Here is a 25,160-nt window from a genome sequence, read left to right as displayed (position 1 = left end):
AATATTCAGTATCAATTCTGAGATATTGTAAATCTTAAACATGTTAAAAGACAGGACAAAGTATTTGCTTGGAGCCACTTAAAGCCCCAGGCAGGTCTTTCCTTCATGATTTTTTTTTAATGTCTACGGTCAGAGGTGGCCCAAAACATTTTGGAGCCTGAAGCAAAACACCCTGCTCCCACTGGGGGACGGGGCATGAGGTTTGCAAGGGCTTCGCCTCATGGAAAAGCCCTTGCAAAGTCTCACTGGCATGTGTGAGGGCAAACTCTGTAAGGACTTTGGGAATGCTTCCCTCTCACTGAGTTTTGTTCCGGAGAGCTTTGCCACTGGTGGCAAAACTGTCTGGCAGAATGCTGTGTCACTCTGCCAATGCCAACACCTCCCATACCTTGGTTGCTTCTCTGGTGGTGGCAGAAGCTGTGAGCAGTTTCCACCGCTGCTTCACCCCACTGCATGGGTGGGCCAGGTCTGTCTTTGTTCCTGAAAACAATGTGGAAATTCCTCTCCATGTTTCTCATAGCTACAGTGTATATTATGTTACACTGTTAAGAGATGAAGAGAGTTTGCAGTTGCAGCTAAATTCATTCGCAGCTGAGAGGATAAGCTAGTTGCTAGGTTCACTGTGTGTTGCTGAGGTAATGACAAGCCTGCTGAGTCGTTTTGCCTGGCTAGACTGTGTCCTTGAATTCTGAGAGTGCCTGGGTGGAGAATAGAGGGCAGTGTGTTTGTAGAAGCTAGTTGATGGGTACAAATGTAGAGTCCACATTTGTTGCGCTGTTGACTTCTGCCCATGGTCCCACCCCTTACTGGTATGTGGCTCTTGCAAGGCTGCTTAGAAGGGCACATGGCCTTTGGGCTTAAAAACGTTCCCCACTAAGGCAGTGCAGGCACAGTTGGGTGGGGGAGAGAGTTGGCAAAGCTGAAGCAGAGAATTTGTCACAACCTAAACCACAGAGCCTAGGACTTGCAGATCAGAAGGTCGGCGGTTCAAATCCCCGCGACAGGGTGAGCTCCCATTGCTCTGTCCCTGCTCCTGCCAACCTAGCAGTTTGAAAGCACGTCGAAGTGCAAGTAGATAAATAGGTACAAATCTGGCGGGACGGTAAATGGCGTTTCCATGCGCTGCTCTGGTTCACCAGCTTAGTCATGCTGGCCACATGACCTGGAAGCTGTACGCCGACTCCCTCGGCCAATAAAGCAAGATGAGCGCCGCAACCCCAGAGTTGGCCACGACTGCCCTTTACCTTTACCTTTGTCCCTCGCTTTACGTGAACATATGGGAGCCTTCAGTGAGTCTTTGCCCCAGAAACAGCTATGCATGCAGGCATATCCTAGAACCCTTTGCATGTGGATTTGAAGTTTTAATGGTAGTTAGGGCAGAGATGGGTCAGCCCTTGTGAATGTGAACTCCTGCTTGGGAAGTTTTCTGACTAGATAATCACTTTTTAGAAGCAGTGTTTTAATAAGATAGTTTATGCTACTGATCAGCTTATTCCACATTCCTAAAATGGGATGAAAACCCTCCTGCACGGTAACTCTTTAATAGTCTCCAGTTGCATAGTCAAGTCTTTCAAACCACAAAACACATACTATATAAATAATAGCTGTACTTTTAGCACCATCTAGTGGTATTTTATTTATATTTTCTGGCATGCTCAGTGTTCTTCCCCCTATTCTTCCACCTTACCAAGGACACAAATTAACAAAAACAAGCAAGTTACAAGTCAGGACTACACCATTACATAGCTGCTAGGATCTGATACAAGAGTCCCTTGCCTGGTTTGTTCTGTGTCCTGGGAAGAATAGGTGTGGGATGGTGGCAAGCCCCCCCCCCCCTGCACCAATATCCTTGGTGACGCTACTTTGGGACCTCCTCAGATTTATTCAGCATTTGAGATTATATCTATGGTGAGTCCAATTTATTCCACCCACCAAGTTAGAACGTAAATATTGAGCTAGGAGGCCCCACCAGGTATTTGAATTTGAGTTTTTTCTAGGTAATCTAGTGGTTGCCTTTTACGACACTGAAGGAAGCAGAGAAAGAGGGAGGGGAGGGAGTACATAAGCCTGAAGCCCATGACCAGGCTCAGAAATTTACCTCACAGAATCATAAATGCAGGAATATGCAGCTGTCCCTTACAGGAATCGAACCTGCAACCACGCTCTAACCAACTCAGCTATCCACCTCCTTATGAACTGCCCTTAGTTTTGCCCAAATGCCAGATAAAAAGCAACACGAGAACCATACAACACAAGAACCTTGAGAAGAATATCGGAACAAGCAGCTGAAGCATTAAACTGGACAGCCAACTGTACTTATAGTCAGGTAGAAAGGGGTTACCTGACAGGAATCACACTCTGCATTACTAGCCAGGCTTAAGACTGCTTTAACTTCCAGCAACCTCCCTCTTTGTACTCCTGGGGCTAAAGGAAGTAGGATAGGATAAGTTTTGTATTGCGTCTCAAATTCCAAGCAGGTTAACATATGCTCAATGGCTACTAGTCATTATGGCTATGTATTACCTCCACTTGTGGAGGTGATGTGCCTTTGGATACTAGTTGCTGGAGAATGGGAGGTTGCTTGTTGCATGAATGCCCCCCAGGATTCCTATAAGCATTTGGTTGGCCAATGTGAGGACATAATGTTGGAGGAGATGGGCCACTGGCCTGAGCCATCAGGCTCCTCTTTTGTTCTCATGACTATACAGGCCTTCAGTCTGATGCAGCAGGACTCTTCTTCTGTTCTAGATGTTGCATTTAGACAAACTGATAATACTGCTTAATCGTATTCAGTCCTCACATATTTGTAAGGTGGCATACATATAGAGGATTTGTTTTCTTCCTTTGTGGTTATCCTAGGCAATTCTGGCCTACAAAAGGTGGTTAAAAGATAGAGACAAACTCAGTGCTAAGGAAGTTCAGCCTTCTTTGAGGTATAGTAAGGCAACTGTCCAGCTGCCTTCCATCAAACATCCTAGAATTTAATGCTGAACACTTTGGTTCATATACTCAACCAGAGGCAATGCTGCAATTACTCAAGTACCTTGCTGAAAACCTTTTGAAAGCCAAAGTACACTGTGTCAGCTGCATTACCTCTATCTATATTTTTCTACTCTAATAAGTGTATGAGGCAGCACCTGCCCTCAGAGAAGCCATACTGGCTCTGCTTCTGCAAGGCTTGTTCTTCTATATGCTTGCTTATTTTATTTCTAACTACACCAGCTTCACCATGACAGATGTTAAGCCAACTGACCTGTATTTCCCAGGATCCCCCCTTCATCCCTTTTTAAAAAATTGGTACTACATTGGCTACTTTCCAGTCCTCAGGTATGGAGGCTGATCTGAAGAGTACATATTTATGTTAGAAAATCAGCCATTTCACATGTGAGTTACTTGACAACTCTTAGGTAGATGCCAACCAGCTACAGTGATTTGCCTGTCTTTATTTTGTCTGTTAGGTCTAGAACTTCATTTCCTATTAGTTCTCAGTTCCTGTTTTGTTCAGATTTTTTCAGTAAACCTTTACCAGGATTTTCACTCTGGACTGCAATTGCATTATTGATGTGTCTCTGCTAACGGGTGCAATATACATTTCCCTAGATATCCTTTCCTTTTTGAAGTTTACTCTTTGGGTCTTCCATTATCAAAGTAGCCAGTCTCGCAAGAGCTGTGAGAGACTGCAAATTCAACAGTACAAGATCTGTGGTGCCAGTAAGAGAGTGTAAGGAATACTCTTGCTTTGTGCCTACTGAGCAGTTAATGGTGTGCATCAGTTAATGTGCAAACCATTCTGGCTCTTACAAATAGGAGGAGAGGATGCTTAAATATCATTCAGGTGGGCTGTAATCGCCTTTGTTTCACAGAACGTTGCAAAAACCAACAGGAAGTAAAGGTTGGATATTGAAGGCTAGCGATAAAGGCCTTAAATGAGTTTGCATGCCGAGTGAAGAATGACAGGTGTCTGGAACACCTCTTAGAAGGATCTTTAGCGCAGTCCATTTTGCTGGTGAGGTCTTTAGGCTGCAATAACGCAGCTTCTTCCAAGGAGGAAAAATGAAAGTGTACATTTGCTCTCAGCAGTTATTAAAGTGGAAATGTGATGGCATTATCTGAACACTCATCAGAGGTCAAGGGAATTAAATTGGCATAAGTTAACTCCCCCCCCCCCGCTCTCTATTGCATGTGACTCCGACAGGGTTTATCTTTCTTTTCTGAGCTATTCCTAATAGCATCATACAGGGACCACTGCTTTATTTCTAGAAAAGAGTTGCTGGAGCTTGTCTCTTTACAAATGTTGCCCTCTGATTCAAACACACTTCTTCCTAAGCCCAGGAGATGACTATGTTTGATGACTGTTTCCTAGCACCTTTTCCCTAGCCATTTCCATTTTGTAGGGCCTGAAAAGCAGAGACTTGGCTGCACAGTCCAAAATCAAAATTAAGTGTACCGTATTTTTCGCGCCATAAGACGCACCTGTCCATAAGACGCACATAGTTTTTAGAGGAGGAAAACAAGAAAAAATATTCTGAATGAAACAGTGGATGTATGTTTTTTTGGGTGCAGGCTGTAGCCATGGACATGCTATGTGATCTGATGGTGAATTTGGGGTGACCCAATGCAAAAATCCTGAGGATCCATAAGACGCACAGACATTTCCCCTCACTTTTTAGGAAGAAAAAAGTGCGTCTTATGGATCGAAAAATACGGTAAGTTTTCCCACCAAAACCTCACTTCCTGACATAGACAATAGAATGGCCCCAGGAACTGACATCTTCAGGTGACCAGAAAGTGCTCTTTATTCCCTATGGTTTCAATCTTTTCAAAACCTGATGAATGCTATATTAGAAGTACAATAAGCCCTCCTTTGAAAGTCAATGAAACAGGAACCACATTTTTTGTTAGACAAGCCCAAGATAATTTCTTTCCTGGGGTGGATTTTGGTAATCTTTGTTATATGGTGCCCTATGTGAGGCCAAAATTGCCCCCCCAATGGATCTTCTCATTATGGATCTTCTCAGTTTTGCACCCCCGTATTTTGGCACCCTGAGTGGGGGAACCTCCCACACTGTCCTAAATACAGAGCTGGTCTTTTCTTTGTGTGTCTGGAAAGCAGCCTTCTAGAACCACCTCATTCTTTCGTGATGTCTTCATCAACACTTTTTAACTTTTTATCCTTCTACATCAGGACTTACCCATGTTTGTGCGTGCCTTCAAAAACAGTTTCTTCCTCTCTGTTCTGATTTTCTGATCATCAGCCCCTGAATACGTGCCTGTTCTTGTGGCTCCTAGAAGCTGTCAGCATGCAACAGTGGCCAGTGTCTGGGAATGGCTTCAACTGGCCTGCTAAACCAGGTGAGGATAGCCAACAGGTCTCAAACCCCTTCCCCTGCATGCGAAGACAGGCTCCAGCAGTTGAGTGGATGAGACCAATAGTGGGTCCAACAGTCAAGAAGCTGGTTTTTGCACGTACTGTAGGGGAAAGTGAGGGGCAGATGGAGTTTGTGAACCTGGGAAGGTAACCCATTTAGGAGAAGGAAAACTCCCACTACTCTGTGGGATATCTTTAGGAGAATAAAAGGCTAAATCCAGAGTGGGGATCCAGAGCCTTTTAGAAGGTTGGATGGTGCCTTGTAAGCTTCCTTCGTGCAGCCAAGCTGGTGCCAAACGTGTTGCTTTCCTTTCCTTTCCTTTCCTTTGGGCCACATCAATGAGGCTGAGAGGGGGCTATTGTTGTCTGGGCAGTCCAGGACCTCCATACACACTGCCCAGGCTTGCACCCTGGGTAGGTCACTTTGGTGCTGCTAATGCTGTGGTTTGACCCCTGGAGGCACAGTCCATTGTTTCTGAAGACAGACAGAAGCCAACAACATTTATCTACTTGTACCATTAAACTCAAACAAACAAGTGATGTTGTTTTCATAGTAAAGATGTCTTTATTCCAAAATAATAATGTGTTAGCCGGACAACTACATACAAAACATCTACACAAGACTTTGGTAAGAAATATATCCATGACAGCTTTCTCAGAAATTCCATAGTGAACCCAAAAAAGAAGAAGAAGAAAAAAGAGAGAACAAACAACAAAGAAAACATAAAAACAAAAAGGCCTTTTTTGTTTTTTTTTTAAAAACCAAGTTGCTTTTATTAAAACCTATTGTACATATAAGCCCCCTAACATTTCTGTTTCATTGCTTGTAAAGTTTCTACAGATTATGTAAGAAAATAAAATACAGAGAATGTTAATAAATGGTAAGTGAGGTGTATAAAATTCCTAGATCTATACCTGTGCTTTTGGTTCCAGAGTGTGCAACAGGCATGAATTATTGTACAAGACAAGAAGTGTGGTCTATTATTGGCTGATTTGCAACAAATATTACACTACTAGAAGGTTTACAGTAACTTTGCAATAATGCTATGCATTCTCTGTCACTTTGGGATTCATTTCTTTAATAGAAAAAGCAAGCTTAAGAGTCTCTATCAACTAAAATCAGGTGTGATTAACAGCACAATCATACACATCTCTACCCAGAAGTAAGTCTCATGACTTCAGTGGACTTACTCCCAGGTTAAGTGTGTATAGCACTGCAGTCTTAGTCCCATTAAAACCAATGGAACAAGGTAGTCCTAATTAAATTTCCACTAAAAGTGATTAGCTGGATTGGGGCCATTCTGTTTTTCATTCATTTTTTGTTTCATTTTTTTAAAAAAAAGCATTATCATTATTACAAATACACCACTATTTGGATCAAATTAGAAGAAATTTGTCAATGTGGACCGGGACAGCTATATTATCAGGAGATGGAACAACCAAATTGTCTTCAGCTGCAAGCTCTTTCATGCTTTCGAATCACAATCCTTTGAAAAGTCAGCCAACCAAGCAAAATACTATTAGATATTAAAGAAATTACAAGCAACTACACAGAGCTGCTGCTGTGTCAATCAAGTACTGGGGACAGTGAAAGTCAAATCATTAAGTTCATGGAAATTCTTACTTAGTTCAGTAGAGCCAGCACTCTTTCTGGGACAATTACTAGCATTTAATACAAGCACAGCGTAGAAGAATCAAAAACATTTTAATGCAGGGTGTGTGTTTTTTTGCAAGTAAATGCAACTGGGCATACTCCAGCGGTTACATATTTCATGCATATTTTGACTGAATAAGTATATAATGTGAGGAAGTTAATGCATAATTCATTGAAGCAAAACATAATTGAATCTTAGATATCTGAAAACCAGAGACACAAAAATTAGCATCAGCCTAATCTCGTGCATTAACTCATAAGTGTGCTTGTCCTTTCAAGACATTTCTGCTCGGCGCCTGTGCTGAAGGCCCTCCTGAATTTTCCCTGGTTCTTCCCTTCCTTGCCCATTGGCCCTCAATTGCTTTGGGTGGCTTTGCACTGGAAGTGACTGGCTACTCAGTGCAAATGGTACATGAGAAGACACAACCACAATGAACTAACTGTGAAGATAAGAGTGTCTCTGGGTCTTGAGTATAGAGACAGGGATGGAAAAGGCTTATGAGAAGGAATATAGTGAGGATTTGGGAGGCGAGGTGCACTTTAGCTCTAGAAAAAGAACACTGCCAACCTTTTGAGATTACGTTAACTTTTCTGATGAGGCATTCAATAAAAGGACATATATTTATCTTGAATAAAGGACCTCTTTCAAAGTGGCTATGGTGACTGTGGTAAAAAAGCTAAGAGCCTAGCTCCTCAGATTTCTGCTTAGCAACCCCACAGACACCCAAATGGCAGACTGGCTGATGAGTCAAAAGTAGTTGATTCTGAAACAATGTTTGGATTATACATAGAAAAGTGATGTTATTTCTAGCTGACCACACATGTCTTCTGAGGTGAATCCGTTCTGGAATAGTTACAAATGAGACCTTTTAAGTTTCCACGTATAATGAGCCCGTGGTACCCTTTCAAAAAGACACCCCAAGTGCACCAAATATTATGTTGGAAGAGGTGTTTACATTTTCCCAGAGCTCAGCGGTCAGTCTTAGGTGAATCTCTCTGTGTCAAAAACAATAAAATGTGTTTTTCCCCCTTAGGGTGCCAACACACTGTGCTGCTGTTTATAAATGCTGCAGCTCTGAAAGGGGTACAAGATGATTAATGTCAGCAGCTACATGACAAATTGAAAATGAAAACCTTGTGGAATTTTGGAGCTGTGTGCAGAATTCATTCCTTTTCTGCAATAGTTGGAGGTCCCTTACCTCTAGAAGGCTGGTGGCATCACCCTGCACGTTATTTCATTCTGAGACCACTGCCTGCAACAATATCATTATAGTTTTGGTGACTCTCTAATTTGACTCAGTCCCTTTTGGACTCAGTCCTTGTACAGGATTACGTTTGGCATAGAGAACTGAAGAGAATGCAGAAAGATGCCCTCCTTTTTATACTGTGGTTTTTAACTGCTGATGATTTACAGAACACTCTAATATATTACCTGAATCTTTCTCTACACCTCTTGACATTCCAGGGAAACTCACTGATGCCTTATCCTTCGGAAATGTTTAAGCGTCATGACCAGATGAGCCACTCTGGCAAAATGACATTGCATGCATGCTTCTGCCCTCTCCCACACTAATCCCACATTCCTCTGCACGCAAGATGCATTCGTTAATACTGGGAGTCATTTGCCCAGTACATCAAAATGTTACTAATAATCCACGCACTTGTTCATTATTGTGGTAGACTTGAGCTTGCTCCTTAAAATTATTTATATAACCTCTAGAGTTTTTTGTTGCCTTCTTCATTGTTGTATCGAAATTTCTGAAGCTTTGGCAATTGAAAGTAGAAACACATGAACATACAAGGTATTTCTGTAAAGGTATGTAGAGAACGGCTGGCATTTTCAGCATTTTTTTCTAGTTTGGGTTTTTGCACACTGAACACAAGTTGTGTTCTCCACAATTATACTGGCTATATTAGGGGCAGGTAACTGAATCCCTATCCTTCGGGCCCAGGTTGCAGCTACATGGCACACATCAGCCAATATTGGGTTTTATGAGAGAGATGGTGAAGGATTAATTCAAGGCATTTGCCTTGCCTGTTACAGTATGCCATAGTTGTGTCTGTAATGTAGTCCTACATTTTAGACAGAAATGCAGGAGCTTTCTGCTTCATCCATGGGTGTTCCTAAGGACCCACTTACTGACCCCAGCCCCCTTTCAATGGTACTTACTCCACTGTACAACTTCCTATTGGAGCTGTACTTTTTGTTTTTATACTAATGTATAATACCAGCACCACCAAAACTGTCTCTCACGACAGTTACTTTTTTCTGAAAATATATGCCAGAAATATGGCAGCCATTACTGGAAAGCTAGTAAGAGAACGAGGAGAAACAAACATATATGCTGCCTGTGACAATTACATCAGGGTAACAATACCTCTGCCAGGTGATGGAGAGAGAAAAATGGAAGCTTTGTGACTGAAACCAGCAAAAGCAGCTTTGGGAGTGATGTGGAAAAGCTTCTTCCCCTTCTTCCTTCTTGGAATTACTTGGTAGAGCAAGGTTTGAAGCTCTGATGCTAAGGACCTTCACCTCTGCAGCAGGCATCTAAACAACAACTTGTATATTTATGGTAGCCCAACTCTTAGAAGGCAATGGCTTCTCCCGAAACCACCGAGATCTGTTTGGTTCTGATCCCCAGGCAAGGATAATCTCCAAATCAGAGATGAGCGAGGCTGGCTGGGACTGATGGAATGCAGCAACATCTGGAGTGCCGCAGGTTCCTCATCCCTGATGCAATTGAGTGCCTGCTTCCCTGTATCTTACCACTTAGCACTTGTGGCATTTCAGATGATTCCCATCAACCCCTTGCCAGAATGGCCAAAGCTTGAGGGATGATCAAAGCTGTAGTCCCACAACTTCTGGCAGTCACAGGTTCCTGTCTGGTGGTCACAGGATGTCCTGACGTAACATCTGACATGGCAAATGTGAATAGTGTTCTTACTTAGAAGCAGCCCAACAGTTAATTTGTGGCCTTCAGGCAGAAAGTGTTACCATTTGTTCTATTTGCATGTGAACAGTTTAAATTTGCTTTCCCTTCTGAAAGTGGGAAGGAAGAAAATATGCTTTATTTTGTAGCGGTCCCTACCGAAGGAAAAAGAAATGTCTCACAGGATTGCTATAAATACAAATTTAAAAAGATAACTATGCACCTGAAGTATTATTGAACCAGCATTATTGAAGAAATTCCTTGGCACAGTTGTGTAATCACAGAGGCACTGCTTTGAGTATTTTGAAACTGGATCCAAATAGGTATTTATGTTTGCAATGTAATTTATGCATGCATCCTGTGTATTTACAGGTAATATTTCTATGGTTATGGTATGTCCACACAGAGATGTCTATAATTTCAAAGTTATTAGGAGTTCACAATGACTTCACTATTTTTATGCATTAAGGGCTAGCTGGAGCATCAAGGAGCCACTCTCAGCATACATTTGTGAGGAAATATTTATAAAATATATCTCTTGCACCAGCAAGACTAATAAGCAAACCACACTGCAAAAATGAAAACTAATATACACAATTTATATCTTCTTTTAAAAAAAATCAAATCAAGGTTGATTTTACATTTAGCTCAGAGTGCATTATTTGAAAGACTCAGGTTTGGCTAACATGGATGAACATTGCAGGCTCTTAATTCCTTCTTGTCTTTGCAACTAGTAAACTGAGTGCTTTTGAATCTCTTCTTGACTGTCATGAACCTTTCCTGGATTCCACCCCCACACAGTTTGGTACATTCTGACCAAGCAGTCCATGGTTTCATCTTACAACCTAAAATTAAAATAAAATAAAAGCATGAAGGTCAATACTTTGTGTGAAAATTCTCTCTTCTGTACACTTGTTTTGATTTCTGTTCTTAACTTCAAGCTTTTAAAATATCATGGTTAGATATATAAATAATTCCACAGGTCATTTGGCATGCTACCTTGAGAAATAGTTTATACTTTTAGAAATTCCTCGTGAATATCTGTGGCTCATGAGTCTATCTCAACTGCCACATCCACACAATGGATCTTCTGAGTGGCAGGTGTTGCCCATGTGAATAGGCTGCTCTTACAAATGCACAAGGGACTGCAGTAGCCCTACCTAGTACATTAACTGGGCCCTTTCTATTAAATAGATAGGATGAATGACAAACAGAAGCAGAGGATCGAGGCTATGGAATGTGCTCCCATTCTACATTTCGGAAAAGGTGCTTGTAGCCAGCTAAGTTTTATTCAGAGTAGACCCTTCAAAACTAACGGTCCTAAGTTTGACATGACTTGAAAAATTAATGGATCTTTCTGAGCTTAGTATGTGTTTTATTCTGTTTTGTGTTTATTCTGAAATTGGTTTAAATCATGTTGTATTTTCTTTATAAATTTTTTTTTGGGGTTGTGTGTTAATCATTCCTGTGATCTCTGGGGACCAGTTCAGAATCTATAAATGACTCAGGAATAAATAAACAAACTAGCATTGTAGTCTAGGGTTGTGCGCCTGTTTGCTCCTCTTTTAACCAGTTTTTGGTGGCACAACAGCTCCAAGCAACGTCTACAACACATACCTGGAAATTGCTCGCCATCTACATCTTCTTTTGCCTGCTCACTTCTCCTTTTTTCACGAGGCTCTTTCCACCGCCGTTTCTCAATATTGGGATTTCTCAAGCATTTCCTTATCCGGCATTTTTTACGCTGTACAGTTTCTGGGCACGAAGCTCCTCCAAACTGGGGTTCCATTTTGATCATCCTTGTCCTGATCATATGACCTTTCCCACAAGATTTGTTGCATTCTGACCACTGAGACCACTCTGTTAACTCACAGTCAATGGCTACACAGACAGAACAAGAAAGGCTGCCATGAGCATCAAGCTACGCAAACAAATGAAGTTAAGGAACAATGTCAATATGCTCTGATAGTGGCACCAAAAAGCAGGAAAATTCCCTGATGGCCTCCAAGCAAATTTTATAGCAGCTCTCTGCACTCTGGTGTCCTACAGGTGCCAGTGGACTACAACTCCCATCATCCCTGGTCATGCTAGTTTAGGAGACCAACTTGGGGAAGGCTGTTTTACAGCAACACAGAACCTAGATCATCTTCTTATAATTATGTTTTGAGAATAAGCTCAAATTACTCCACTGGGGATTTACTCTCCATCTGTGGCGGCCTTTCATTGGCCAGGCAGAAATGAATATGGAAGCGGTGAAATGCTCGTCTTTAGAGCACACAGGCCCAGAGGCTGTTTTTGCACCACTGCAGACAACAGTCACATCCTGTTCCTTTCACAGACACAGGGATTCCCAACAGGGCACTGTTATTCTTCCCCCTACACTCTTTCTCTCTACTTCTCACTATAATGAACCAACCCATTACCTTGAAGAGGAACTCATTCATGCCTCCCATGGCAGAATCCAGTGGCACCTCTTCTCCTCAGAGCCCCAGCATGCAGGCTACTTGGATGCCTAGTGAGAATAACCTGGATCTTTGGAAGGGTAAAATCTTTTCAAAGAATTTAAGTGGCACTTGGCTCTATAATGGAACACTCTTGTGGGTGGGCAGAGTTAGGAGACCAGAAGTGGAAGCAAGGTTGGGGAGCCGAAACAGAAAGATCCTGCAGTCATCACCATTTGAAAGCTGGGATGATCTAGCAGTTAAAAGTATGAGCTATCTTTTGGGAAGTCTCGAGTTCAGGGTGGGGAATATTTTTGGCTCCATGGGCCAAATCTGACAGGGGGTGGGGCTGCCCATCTGTCAACCATCTGACATCAGAACGAGTCAGGGGCTTGGGCACTTCTGAAGCCTTGAATTTGGGATGTCAAAACACCAGGTGCAGCTGATCCAGAAAGCTTCATTTCTACTGTTGATCAGCAGGTGGACAGTAGAACCGAAGCCTGCTTTCTGCAGGCATCAGGTGTGTGATAGAACTAGCAGTAGTTCTGCATCACCACTGCAGACACTTTTCAGCAGCAAGGAAGGCCTTTCATAGGCTCTCCAACACTGACTCAGAAGAAATCATTCTCTATGATCTCTGCAATAGAATTAGACATTCTACCCTTGTGCAGGAGCTGCTGATATCTGTGCCCTGTGTGGTGACAGCTTCTAAAGTGACAGCTTATAAGCAAAGTATCTTCAAGCCTTGGACTGACTCTGCCCACTCAGCCAAGCCTTATTCAAGCAACAAGGTCTTCTTGAGCAGGGCAGTCTTTAGCATGTGAGCCGCCGGGGTGCCCCAGCACCCCCAAAGTTCTTTGTTGACCTTTTTTTAGGGGGGGCGAACTCAAGGTTGTTGAGCTTTTTTGGAAAGGGGGAATCACTCACCTGTAACAGCAATGCAGAAAAAAACACCTGCTTTTGTTTCCTGACTCGTTGGGAATATATGATGCTACAGAGTAACAGAGCAATGGAGGAGGGGGGTGGGGACTTCCGCTCTATTGCTTTTCACTGCTGCAAATCAAGAGGGATCTGGTGTACAGTGGGTATATATTTGGTGCCCCCCCCCGAATTCAGCGCCCGGGTGCACCACACCCCTTGCACCCCTTGGTAAAGACCACCCTGTTCTTCAGCTCTCTAGCTCTTGTTATTTGGTACTGATTTCTGCCTTGCTCCTTGATTTCTGCCTTCTCATTTGTCCTTTGGGCCTGACTTACATCTTTGTCCCAGATTTCCATGTTCCCACTTCCTTGCCCATGTCAGTCTGCTTGTCGATGACCCTGCCCTGACAGCTTGTGTGGAAATGGTGCTTTGGCAATGCCTGTGTAGCTGTGCATCACCGCTCTTGACTCAAAGCTATGATCAGGTTAGGAGTAGCACTTTGTCAAAGCAAGCAGAATGACCACATTTCTGGCCAAGCAGCATGCTGAATAGGAAAGAAGGGGAAGGGAAACGGCAAACTGGCCTTCAGACTCCAGACATCGGTACTTACGGCACTCGGGTAGCATGCACTTTTCAACTTGCTCCAGCTCCTCATTGCAGTCTCCAAGCTCTGCTGCAGATTTCAGCATTCTCTGTCGCGTCCTCATCCCCTTCCCACATGTTACGCTGCAGTCACTCCATTCAGACCAAGGAGACAGCATACAGGGAATGGTATCTAGCGCAAGGGAGAAAGATTGACTAGCTCACAGCCAGGGTTTAATTTCAAAGTGTTGTCCAGCCATTTGGGAAAAGCTGGAGGACAGGGCCACTTGGTAGAGACAGGATTGGTACTGTGGGAGGATCTTGCAATGGAGGAGGACCCTTGTTGGCTCAAATCCATATTGACTACCAGGGTGCAAACACCAGTGACCCCATCACCCCATCTTTCTCACTTGTGGGGCAAATGAGAAATTGCAATCAGCTCCCCCAGTCTCTCTTTTTTCCATCTTGGGAGCAGTCTGTCCTCACCCTGAATTGGCTCAGGCCTGTGAGGGGACAGAGTTAACCCATCTCCCCTTTGCTATTTCTCCAATTTAAATGGCATCTGCTTTTGCCAAGAAGCTCAGTTCAACATGAACTCTACATGTGCCCTGAAAAAACGAGTTTACTTTAACATAGCTTTGAGCAATGAGTACATCACCAGTGTAAGGAATCAGAGAAAGCTACAGTTCAAGTATCATTGTAAGCCCCAGTGGCTTCCACCAAAGAGGTTAGAGATCATATAGCACTGGAAAACTCTGGACACATTTACCTCCAGTGGCTGAATGACTATGGTGTGCAAACTGGCACAGCATGGTATGTTTACAATGCAGCTTCAGTAAGGAGGAGATGAAGCAAGTTACCTTTGTAGATACTTATACATTGATTTAGGGGCCCCAAGATTAGTGTCCCCCCCCCAAGCTTTTAAAAAATCATTTTGGATAGTTTGGTGCCTCCAGATGCTAATAGTGTTGTATCAATGAAGATGCATCTATGGCTCTTTGTTGTGATTTTGAATGTATTTCATGAAACCTGAAATGATTATTTTTCTAAAGTCAGGTCAAATGAATTCATTCACCCACGCTAGAATGTGGTATTTGTTAGGCTTTCTTGAAGGAAATTGTTACATGTGCCAATAAGAAAATGTACCAAGAGAACCGGGGGGGGGGGGGAATCCAGGAATAATTCAGTCAAGAGAGTTAACTGAGGAGAACAAAGTCCAGAGTTAAAGTGACACTGGCTAGGCAGGGAATGGAGCCTGAGACAATGGATATTTTCAGACCTCGTAAAGTCAGGTCAGTATCAGTTCACACCACTACAGTTTCCTGGGGCTGGTTTCATGATGTGTAAAAACAGTAAACAAGGGTGACTGGCATGATGCGGGTGGCACACAGCTGCTTGCACTCCCTGATGATTTTTATAGCCTGGAGATGGCTAGTCCTCTAGCCACCCAATGGTGCTGTTTATTCTTTTACAAGACTTGAAGTCAATCCATTGAGACCTCACATTAGACTGATTTATGGGTGATTTCATAACATGCAAAGGTTCACTGGACTGCGTACATAAATCACAGTGACAGGAGAGGCTTGAGAGATACTAATTAATGTTAGCCTCAGAGCCATTTTGTACATTACGTATTAGCATGTGCCTGTACATACTTCAGAATAAGAATTTGAAGGCTATATTCTACAGCATATGTTTAATGCATGCTTATTCTGCGTGGAGCTCTCCTTTCGACTTGAGTCTTCAGGCCAATGTTGTATGAAATGGTCCATACATGGGGAAATGCAATTTTGTATCTAGTGAACTGATTTATGCTCCCATTAATATATGCACGAGAGCCAGCCAAAACCTATAAAACAGGCAGGAGCAGTCCTATAGATGTACAGCTGATGGGGTTTTTTTTCATACCATGGTCAGATGAACATAACTGAGATGAATATTGATTCTACAAGGTGAATAATTTTGGCTGCAGAAGAAATCAGAAGCAAATGGTTTTCCAAAATAGAGATCTGGAAGGCTATTTCAAATCAGTATCTTACCCCTGCAGATCCTGCTCATGTGAACCTCCTCATCTGTTCAGCCTATTCTTTATCTGTTTCAGGGAATTCTGGGGGTTATTTTTGCCTATCAGTCTCATCCTTCTGGCCAGTTCCCCTTTGCCCTCATTTCTCTGGCTCCCTCCATATTTCAGCCCTGTTGCCCTGGGCCTGACTTCTTCATTATAAAGGTCTTTGACCCTTCCATCTGCCCTGCCCTAGTCTAGGATTAGAGGGCAGGTATAAAAATGCAGCAGAATGGGGTAGTGGAGTCGGTTGCACCATTTCAGGTTTAGCAGGTGGCACTGTGGGTCAAACACCCTGGGGTTGCTGGCTCCAGCTGAAGCATTCAAACCACAGCCCATAATCTTCCTGGCCAAGGAAATTATCTGAAGATAGTGATGTAGAAAAAGAATGCCTAGATTAAGAATATCCAGCATACGTCATGTTACAGACTTGACTTCAAATCTGAGTTAAAGTGGTATATTTTACTTAAGTGCACTCTATAATCACATGCAACCTCCCTGCTAATACTATTAAAGGTGGTTTTGCTGAAATGAATCACACAACTTTCCATCTGAAACAAGTGCTCTTTTGTGCAGCCCAAGAAAAGAGAGACAAAGTCAATAATGGCAGGTTTTGCATTTGAAGCTTTAAAGCTGCCAAACAAATGGGATTAATCATCAAAAGACAAAGGAATTTTGTAGGATGTTGCAATAGCTATTTAAAGTAGTTTAGACTTTAGAGAAGAGAGAAAGCACATCCCCAGTGCCAAGGCCGCTTGGGATGCTAAAGTCTTTGCAAATCCTTATGCAAAAGGACCTGGACTAACACGTAGGGCAGATGTTAGCCATCTGCTGAGTTTGAACCCCTCTGAATATTGTGACACAGTATGCATTTAATACATAATTTGAAGATGGGGTGTGTGTCACAATTTAAATACATACGTTTTAAGAGAATTGTTTTCATAATTTTTAATATGTAGTTTGAGATGATCTTTTCATATTGAAGATTAATGTGGAAATGGGATAGAATTATGGGTAAAAATATGTCAAAGGGGCACGTACCTCAAACAGGCCAGTTCATCCCTCCCTAACTTTAGGCCACATGCCCTATGCAACATGGCTACGCGAGAAGCATCAGCTCAGTTGCCTGCCCAGTGAGGGTGCATTCTTTCTTCCACCTGCAAATTTGCTTGTCTCTGAGTATAACAAGCTGTGGTTGAGCCACATCTCAAGGCGGGGAGACATGTCGCTTTCCCACACAGTGACTGGGTGAATCTCAGATACTTACGGCATTCGGGCATCATGCATTTCTCGGCTTCCGTGGTTTCTGCCTTGCACATGGATCCGTCTGCTGGGGTCATCTTGATCATCCGGTGCCGTTTCTTCATTCCCATCCCACAGCTGGCACTGCATTCATCCCACTCCCCCCACTCCGTCACCAGGCAGGTACTAGGAGCTATTGATAACAATAGGCAGAAAGAAGATCAGTCTACTGGCACTCGTTTAATAGAGGGATCACAGGCAGCTCTTATGCTGATTCAGGGAGGTAGGCTAAATCAAATACTTACAGCACTCCTCATTCACAATGCACTTCTCAGTCTCTTCTGTGGGTACTTTGCATATAGAGCCATCATCGGGGAACTGCTTCACATATCTTTCTCTCGACCGCATTCCCATGCCACAAGAGACGCTGCAGGGGGACCACGTTATCCACTCGGACATCATACATGTGGAGCCATCTAAAATATAGAATACAATTGCCATTTCTTTTCTAAGTCTCACCTGGATGTGGGGTGGGTGGGAAGAGAAGCATACCTTTATCTCAACCCCCCCCTTCTTCTCTTTCCTACCTTCATCACTGCAACCTGGGCCCATGCATGGCTGAAAGTCCTGCGTTTCTGGGCAAGGCACACTGAGGTCAAGCTGAGCTTTGAGCATCCTCTGCCTCATCCGCTTGCCCTTTTCACACGTGGAAGAGCTACAGGCTGACCATGGGGACCAGTTGGAATAGATGCAGGTTTCTGGAGTGTCGTCTAAAAGAAAAAAGAAACAGTTACTCACATGGTGCATAATAATTACCCTATGGAACTCACTGCCATAGGATATTAAGACAGCCACCACCATCACAAATGACTTTCCAAAGGACAAACAAGCCTAGGGATGAATTTCGCTGATACCCCCATTTATCTATTGTGCCTTCTGTTTTCTTGATCTTCTCACATCTCGTTCATTTATGAATACTTCTTGCCATAGGCTATCTGGCATTCTCAGCCACGTACATAGGTGCTCACAGAGCATCTTAGACTAGCCACTCAAATTATTTTGCATGCAAACACACACACACACACACAGGTTTTCAGTGTAACAATGCCAGCCAATCAAACTATCCCACTCAAATAGGTCAAGAGGTTTTAAAAACAAAAACAAAACTCTTCTACATGCCTCCTAGTGTGATATTATTTCAGTGGGTATGCCAGGGATTGAAGCTGGTACTTTCTGCAGGAGGAACATGAGGGGCATCTCTACAAAGCATCCTTCCATATGGAATGACAGCCATGCTCTTTTCTACCAGTTTTTGAGTTGCCTGGTATGACATGTTGCTCACTTATTCTGCATGTCAGTTTACAGCTTTGAAGACATCTAGAAGACTGCAGACAGAGGCACATTAAGTGGCTATTCCACAGTAATGGAGAAGCCAGAACATCTTCCAGTAGAATTTAATGAAAAATCTTCCTGTTTAGTCTGCCTTTCAGCAGCTATTTCTTGTTATGCTGCTCCATACTCAGTACAGGACAAGTCAGCAGTTGCAGCATGGTGCTAAAGAAGATGGGAGGGCTGGAATTTCATTTCATTTATTTCTTGATTGAAATGTTTATAATCCACACTTTCACAAAAGTATAACAAGGCAGTATGCAAGATTATAATAAATTCAGTAAAAGCACCAGTGTGGTGTAGTGGTTAAGAGTGGTAGTCTCATAATCTGGGGAACCTGGTTCGCTTCCCTGCTCCTCCACATGCAGCTGCTGGGTGACTTTGGGCTAGTCACACTTCTCTGAAGTCTCTCAGCCCCACTCACCCCACAGAGTGTTTGTTGTGGGGGAGGAAGGGAAAGGAGATTGTGAGCCGCTTTGAGACTCCTTAAGGGGGGTGAAAGGCGGTATATCAAATCCAAACTCTTCTTCTTCTTCAGTGAAAATATCATTAGGAACATCAGTTGATTGAAAAAGAAAATCAGATTCCCAAGGCTAGTCTTTACAAGACAGTTTTCAGATGCTGTCTGAAAAAAGGCCGAGATGATTCCTGCTGGACCTTCTACACGGCAAGGAGTTCTGCAGCACAGGGGCTGCCACACTACAAGCTCAATCCCATAGCAAAGACCAACTGAACTTCAGTAGTGTGTGAGGAACCACCAGAAGTGCCCCAGCAGAAGATCTCAATGATCAAGGTAGGGCTCAGATGGTCCTTAAGACATTTTGGGCTCAAGTTGTTTAGGGCTAAAACCTGGAACCTGGCCTAGTAAAGGTAAAGAACCCCTGGACTGTTAAGTCCAGCCAAAGGCAACTATGGGGTTGTGTTGCTCATCTCGCTTTCAGGCTGAGGGAGCCGGCGTTTGTCCAAAGACAGCTTTCCAGGTCATGGGGCCAGCATGACTAAACCACTTCTGGTGCAACGGAGCACCTTGATGGAAGCCAGAGTGCATGGAAATGCCGTTTACCTTCCTGCCGGAGCGGTACCTATTTATCTACTTGCACTGGCATGCTTTCAAACTGCTAGGTTGGCAGGAGCTGGGACAGAGCAATGGGAGCTCACCCTGTCACAGGGATTTGAACTGCCAGCCTTCTAATCAGCAAGCCCAAGAGGCTCGGTGGTTTAGACCACAGTGCCACCTGCGTCCTACCTGGCCTAGTATCAAATTGGCAACTAGTGCAATTCTCTCAGCACTGGAGTAACATGTTGCCAGCAACCTGCTCCTCTAAGCAGTCTGGTCACTGCATTTTGCACTAGTTGAAGCTTCTGGACCAGATAAAAAGGGCAGTACTGAGAAGTCACACAGTCAGACGATGGCCAAAGTCATTCAGATATTTAAGTTTTTTTAAAAGGCAACCTGCTCTACAAGCAATTCTGAAATATAGACTTGTAAATGTGCAATTCTAATGGGTTTTCAAAGGAAAAGAACCCACAGAAATTGCTTGCATCCTAGACAAAAGTAGAAAAAGGCACAAATGACAATGAGGCAATTAACTTTTGAATTTAAGAGATAACACCCTTTTTTACTTTTGAAAACAAACTCCATAATCTCTACGATACTCGATTTAAGATACTAGTGCATATGGCTGAATCATTCCTGCTCTCATTTGAATTCTACACATATTATAGGCTTACAAGGGCAGCCTGTCCTCATAGACAAACACAATCATTAATAAAGAAGAGCAGTTAGATGAGGAAAATAGTAGAGCCTGACGAAGACCAACCCAGCGCAGGATAATAAAGTCAGTGGGATTAGGCTTCTTCTAAATTAGTATAGTGCTGCTTTCAATTCCAAAAAATTCTGCCTGCTGACACCATCACTGTGGGTGTTTATTAAGTAATGATGCTGGCTCCAACCACAAATGGGTAAGCAAATTGTTTTTCCCCCTTCCTGTTTTTAATACTGTCCTAATAATAATGCAGTAGGCGTGAAATATAGAGTAGCAGCACTGGAGGATGAAGCAAAACACAAACTTGTGCAAATAGAACATAATTAAAAAGTACCTTCATCTTCCGGAGCTTCTGCGGCAAGATCTGCAACAATGTCATCAACGTTATCGGGAACAATATTGCACTGCTCTCCCTGCAAAGAAACATTTTCAAGTGTTTAAATTGGCAGAGGAAACCATGCAGTTGCAGGCACTGGAATGGAAAATCAGCTGCCTGAATATGCAGAAACAAGATCTGTGTCCCTGGAGTGTAACCTAGTGAAGGCCTAGTGAAGTCATGAGGTCCTTTTGTAAATGTAAGTCTTGTGAAATAGCCCAGGAAGCTAAAGCCTCAAGGGTACCTAGGCCTCTCTTCTGAAGAATGAGAGCGGCTGAAACTTCTCTCTGGAGAAGTTTTCAAATACGAGTCAGAAATGGCAAGCTAAGATGCAAAGGAGAATTTTGTAAAAGCCAAATGTGATTTAAAATGCTGGCAAGGTGGGAAAACATCCAACGTGATGCCAGATGTTACTGGGACGGCATGTGGGGAATTATGGGGTTGTACTGGTACTTGCCTTTCTGTTTGCCTGATGGAACGATCTCCCTATGCTGTTCTGAGAGTACTCCTAACGCTCAGAAGAAGATTTGGAGAGGGTTCAGGGCGGGGGGGGGGGGCGAGTCATTTTGTGTTTGCAGGAATCCCTGTGCTGGCTTCTGCTAGCTCAGTGAGTTAGTTGACTACCAACCACAGTTGGAAGCAGTTATACACACCCTGAAATCATCTGCATAGGAAATAAAGAGTAATCCAGTTCTCTGGTTTCCTCAGACCCAGTGCTGCTAAACTTTGGTGGGTCCTTGAAAAACGAGCCTCTAGGAGGGGTTCCATTCGTACTCATATGTATTGGCAAGAAGTGGTCATCCTCTCAAGCAAACTGATTGGGGCCAATGCATCCCTTAACTGTGATTAAAGTGAAAGGTAGTGAATTTGCTCAGCTGGGTACTCTGGAGAGGCACTGTATGAACTTGTAGCTCCCTCTCAGTCACTTAACATTAAGAGATTGGGACCCTCATGTCTCCACTGACCCAACATAGACGGAACGATCAATTCATAGCTTCTCATTGATGCTTCTTATGCATCAGTTGAAAAATCTAGTAATGAACAAATTAGTTCTATGTTCCAGCTTTATTATTAGATTTATCCCCACCCCCCATTCAAATTGTATTGCTGTTAGGAATGCCATACTGGTACCTTCCGTGCAATCCTTTCAATGACAACTCTGGCTACTGACTTAATGGATCCTCCTTCTGGGTCATAAAAGGGACTCTGGGGGTGGTCGAGGCTGGTGAGAGGCCTTATCTTCTCTTGAGGTACTGTTGGTTTGTTGGGTGACTGCAGCAGAAGGATATAGATATAGAAGAAACCCGTGATAAAAAGTGTCACAGTGAATAGTGGACACTCAGCACAAAAAATAATAGCACTAGAATCAAGAAGCACTCTGAAAAGTTTTCAGTTGTACACTACTTCCATTACAACTGACCTCAGATTCTGAACTCTTTATCATGAGTATATATTTGTCATGACTGTCTATTTTTTATGGTTTTAGGTTTCTTTTTTTAAAATGCACCTGCTGTTTCTTAAAAACTGGGTTTTCTGGAAGTTTTTCTTGTACATTGTCTCTTGAAGACTGTATAAAAGACAATTAATAAATTAAAAACAACAGCCTGAAGCTAAAATGAAGACAAACTGGGAGCACATTAATTTATATATTTTGTGTCTTCAGCCCCAAAGTAAGAGTCACTCACAGCAAATACTCTATAAAAATATGGAATCAAATCAAATTACAATATGAACTAATTTGACAGCAGCAATACCAGAACAAAACAAAAAAAGCAGAAAAGCCACCAGAATTGTAACAGGCATTGTGTTATAAATCCTACAAATTCAATTAGAAAGCATGGATGACTTCTACAAACCCACCTCATCTTCCGTTTCCACATTTCTGTAAAAATCAAAACACACTTTAAAATTTGAGCATAAATACATATTGGATGTCCGTATTCCCTAACAAATATTGCTGCACTCAACTATTTCAAGACATCAACTGCACAAAAGGTTTTGCGACCTTAGCACCTTACTAAAAATAAAAATCAATATAGCCAGAAAATAAACAGGGCAGTCTATTCAAATCCTAACTTTGTCTACACTTGCACATTTCTCATTAACTGCTCTCATACATATTCAGGAAGGTAAATATTTAATATAAAAATTGAATATCGCAGAAAACGTTGTGTTGACTCCTAGCATGTGTCCATGAACTCTGTCTGCCAGTACTCATAAATCATTTCCAGTCTACACAATGACTTCGGGTTGCCTGATCTACTGACTAAAGCAAGTTCTTGCACTGTACTTAAAATAAAAAAAAAAAATCTTGCTTGCTTGTTCTACCTTACACTTTGACATAAAAGGCAAAGTTCAAACAGAATGGCAAGAGCTTTCATTTGCCATCCCAATTTCAGTTCTCCCACCTATTCCTCTTGAGACTTTTGCCCTTCCTTTGTGGCTCCTGGAAAAGTCAGCAATGAAAACTTAGTATGGATGTCCTAAAGTTTTAAATACACCATCATAAATAAACACAACTCCACTGAAATGACAATAGAGAAGGTATTTCAACTGTATGTTAATGGATGAATAAATATAATATTAGGCAGAAACCTAGTTCCTACTTTTTATTTCAAGGCACACTCATTAGAGCAGGATACCCATACAAGCTCCTGTAAAAATGATAACCAACTAAACTAAATTGGATTCTTGAATAGCTTGGACTTTTTGTCCATATGGCATCCAGATTTGGGGAGGAGTCTGTCAATCCAAACCTAGTTGTTACTTGTTTGCATGTGCATCTATTAAATTCTGATCCACAGCAAACAGATTCTTGCTAGTCTTTTAGTACAGCTCAAGCTGAGTGCAACCCACCACTCATATATCAGATACTCAACAACCTCTCTCCCACCCAGATTTAACCTCTCTCCCACCCAGATTTGTTTGGTACCTCAGGCTAAGTACTTAATTCGTTCTGGAGGTCCATTTTTAACCTGAAACTGTTCTTAACCTGAAGCACCACTTTAGCTAATGGGGCCTCCCGCTGCCACCGCGCCGCCGGAGCACGATTTCTGTTCTCATCCTGAAGCAAAGTTCTTAACCCGAGGTACTATTTCTGTGTTAGCAGAGTCTGTAGCCTGAAGCGTATGTAACCTGAAGCATATGTAACCTGAGGTACCACTGTATATCCCCCACCCTTTCAACAGAAGTGGATGAAATGTGCAGGTAGTCCACGGAAACATTTTTGTTGGCAAAAGAGCCACACACCCTTGGAAACTTTCTCAAGGCTCTGTGCCAGGAGTGGCCAAACCAGGAGTAGGTGGGGCCAAAGCCACATACACACCTCATTCATGCTAACACGCACACGCGCGCGCGCGCACACACACACACCTTTAAACATGCAGACACATACAGTATTCATCTATTCATTCTCCATTCCCTCCCCTCAAAAAAAGAACCATCCCAGATCCCCCTGTATAATAGCATTAGAATTGTCTTTAAAAGAAGCCTTGCTGTTTGAAGAAATTCCAGTGCAATTCTTCCCTTTTGGGTGTCTCACAGCCCTCCTTATTTTTTGCCATGCTCCAGTTTCCAGCGTTGGCGAGGCTGGGTGGGTGGGGGGGGGGAGGTAACGGCTACAGGAAATGGTACCATGGAGGCAAAGCCAATGGGAGTGAGGCTTGAGAACAGGGGCAGAAAACTGAACAGAGAAGCCTGTGGGCCACAATTTCCCACCCCTGCTTTAAAACCATAGCCATTTAAAAAACACCACACCACAACTTTAAAGCACAAAGGGGAGAAAAGATCCACCTGAATATATACTATAAATTGGCTTTTATCAGTTAGCTTCTGCTCATTCTATAACACCAGACGTTTGGCATTGCAAGCTTTCTTAAAAGCCTCTTTTGCAGCATCACTGTAGCATGCAGGCAGGTGGCAGAAGCACCTAAAGAACAGGGATCCTTTGCTTTGTCTAGGAAACTATGAGAAATATCTGGCTAAAGGCTTTGCTGCCACAATCAGCTCAGACTCATCCACTAGGAACCTGCAGCGGGCTTTTTTATTTCTACGACAGATAATTTTTACTGTTTTTATTAGTTTGGCAGTCAGTTTTAAAAAAACCCACCACATGCTCATCAGTCAGAACTAACAGAGATTGGTTAAGTAGAATTATAACAAATACAGATGTATCTTTCTGGATGTGGTCTCCGGCTGCAAATACAACCAATCCATAGGACTCAGTCTGCAAACCCAACTCAAGGATTTGTGTAATGATAACTTTGTTTCAGTGTCAAAAGTCAATACAAACAAGTCAATTAGTTAGAGAGCAATAGGCTTCCAGCATCAATGTAATTGTATAGTATATGATACAGTAAGATATGTTAAGATAGAAAAATGCATCTACAGTCGTACCTTGGTTCTTGAACGCCTTGTGACTCGAACGTTT

At 42.7% G+C, this 25,160-nt stretch overlaps 1 protein-coding gene across 1 annotated transcript in view; it reads right to left on the bottom strand.

Moving 5' to 3' along the window:
- Positions 1 to 5,910: 5,910 nt before the first annotated feature.
- Positions 5,911 to 25,160, bottom strand: part of SPON1 (spondin 1) — a 282,486-nt gene continuing 263,236 nt past the window's right edge. The window contains exons 9-16 of the mRNA XM_081198312.1: positions 21,863 to 22,003; positions 20,690 to 20,768; positions 17,788 to 17,970; positions 17,506 to 17,676; positions 17,226 to 17,393; positions 13,925 to 14,089; positions 11,570 to 11,833; positions 5,911 to 10,797 (exon numbers count right to left, since the gene is read on the bottom strand). Coding sequence (XP_081054438.1) covers positions 10,634 to 10,797; positions 11,570 to 11,833; positions 13,925 to 14,089; positions 17,226 to 17,393; positions 17,506 to 17,676; positions 17,788 to 17,970; positions 20,690 to 20,768; positions 21,863 to 22,003 — 1,335 coding nt within the window. The 3' untranslated portion in view covers positions 5,911 to 10,633. The remainder of the gene's footprint in view (positions 10,798 to 11,569; positions 11,834 to 13,924; positions 14,090 to 17,225; positions 17,394 to 17,505; positions 17,677 to 17,787; positions 17,971 to 20,689; positions 20,769 to 21,862; positions 22,004 to 25,160) is intronic.

This window comes from Podarcis bocagei (assembly GCF_964188305.1).
Source record: "Podarcis bocagei genome assembly, chromosome: 1".
Classification (NCBI taxonomy): domain Eukaryota; kingdom Metazoa; phylum Chordata; class Lepidosauria; order Squamata; family Lacertidae; genus Podarcis; species Podarcis bocagei.
This window is presented reverse-complemented; position numbering and strand designations above follow the sequence as displayed.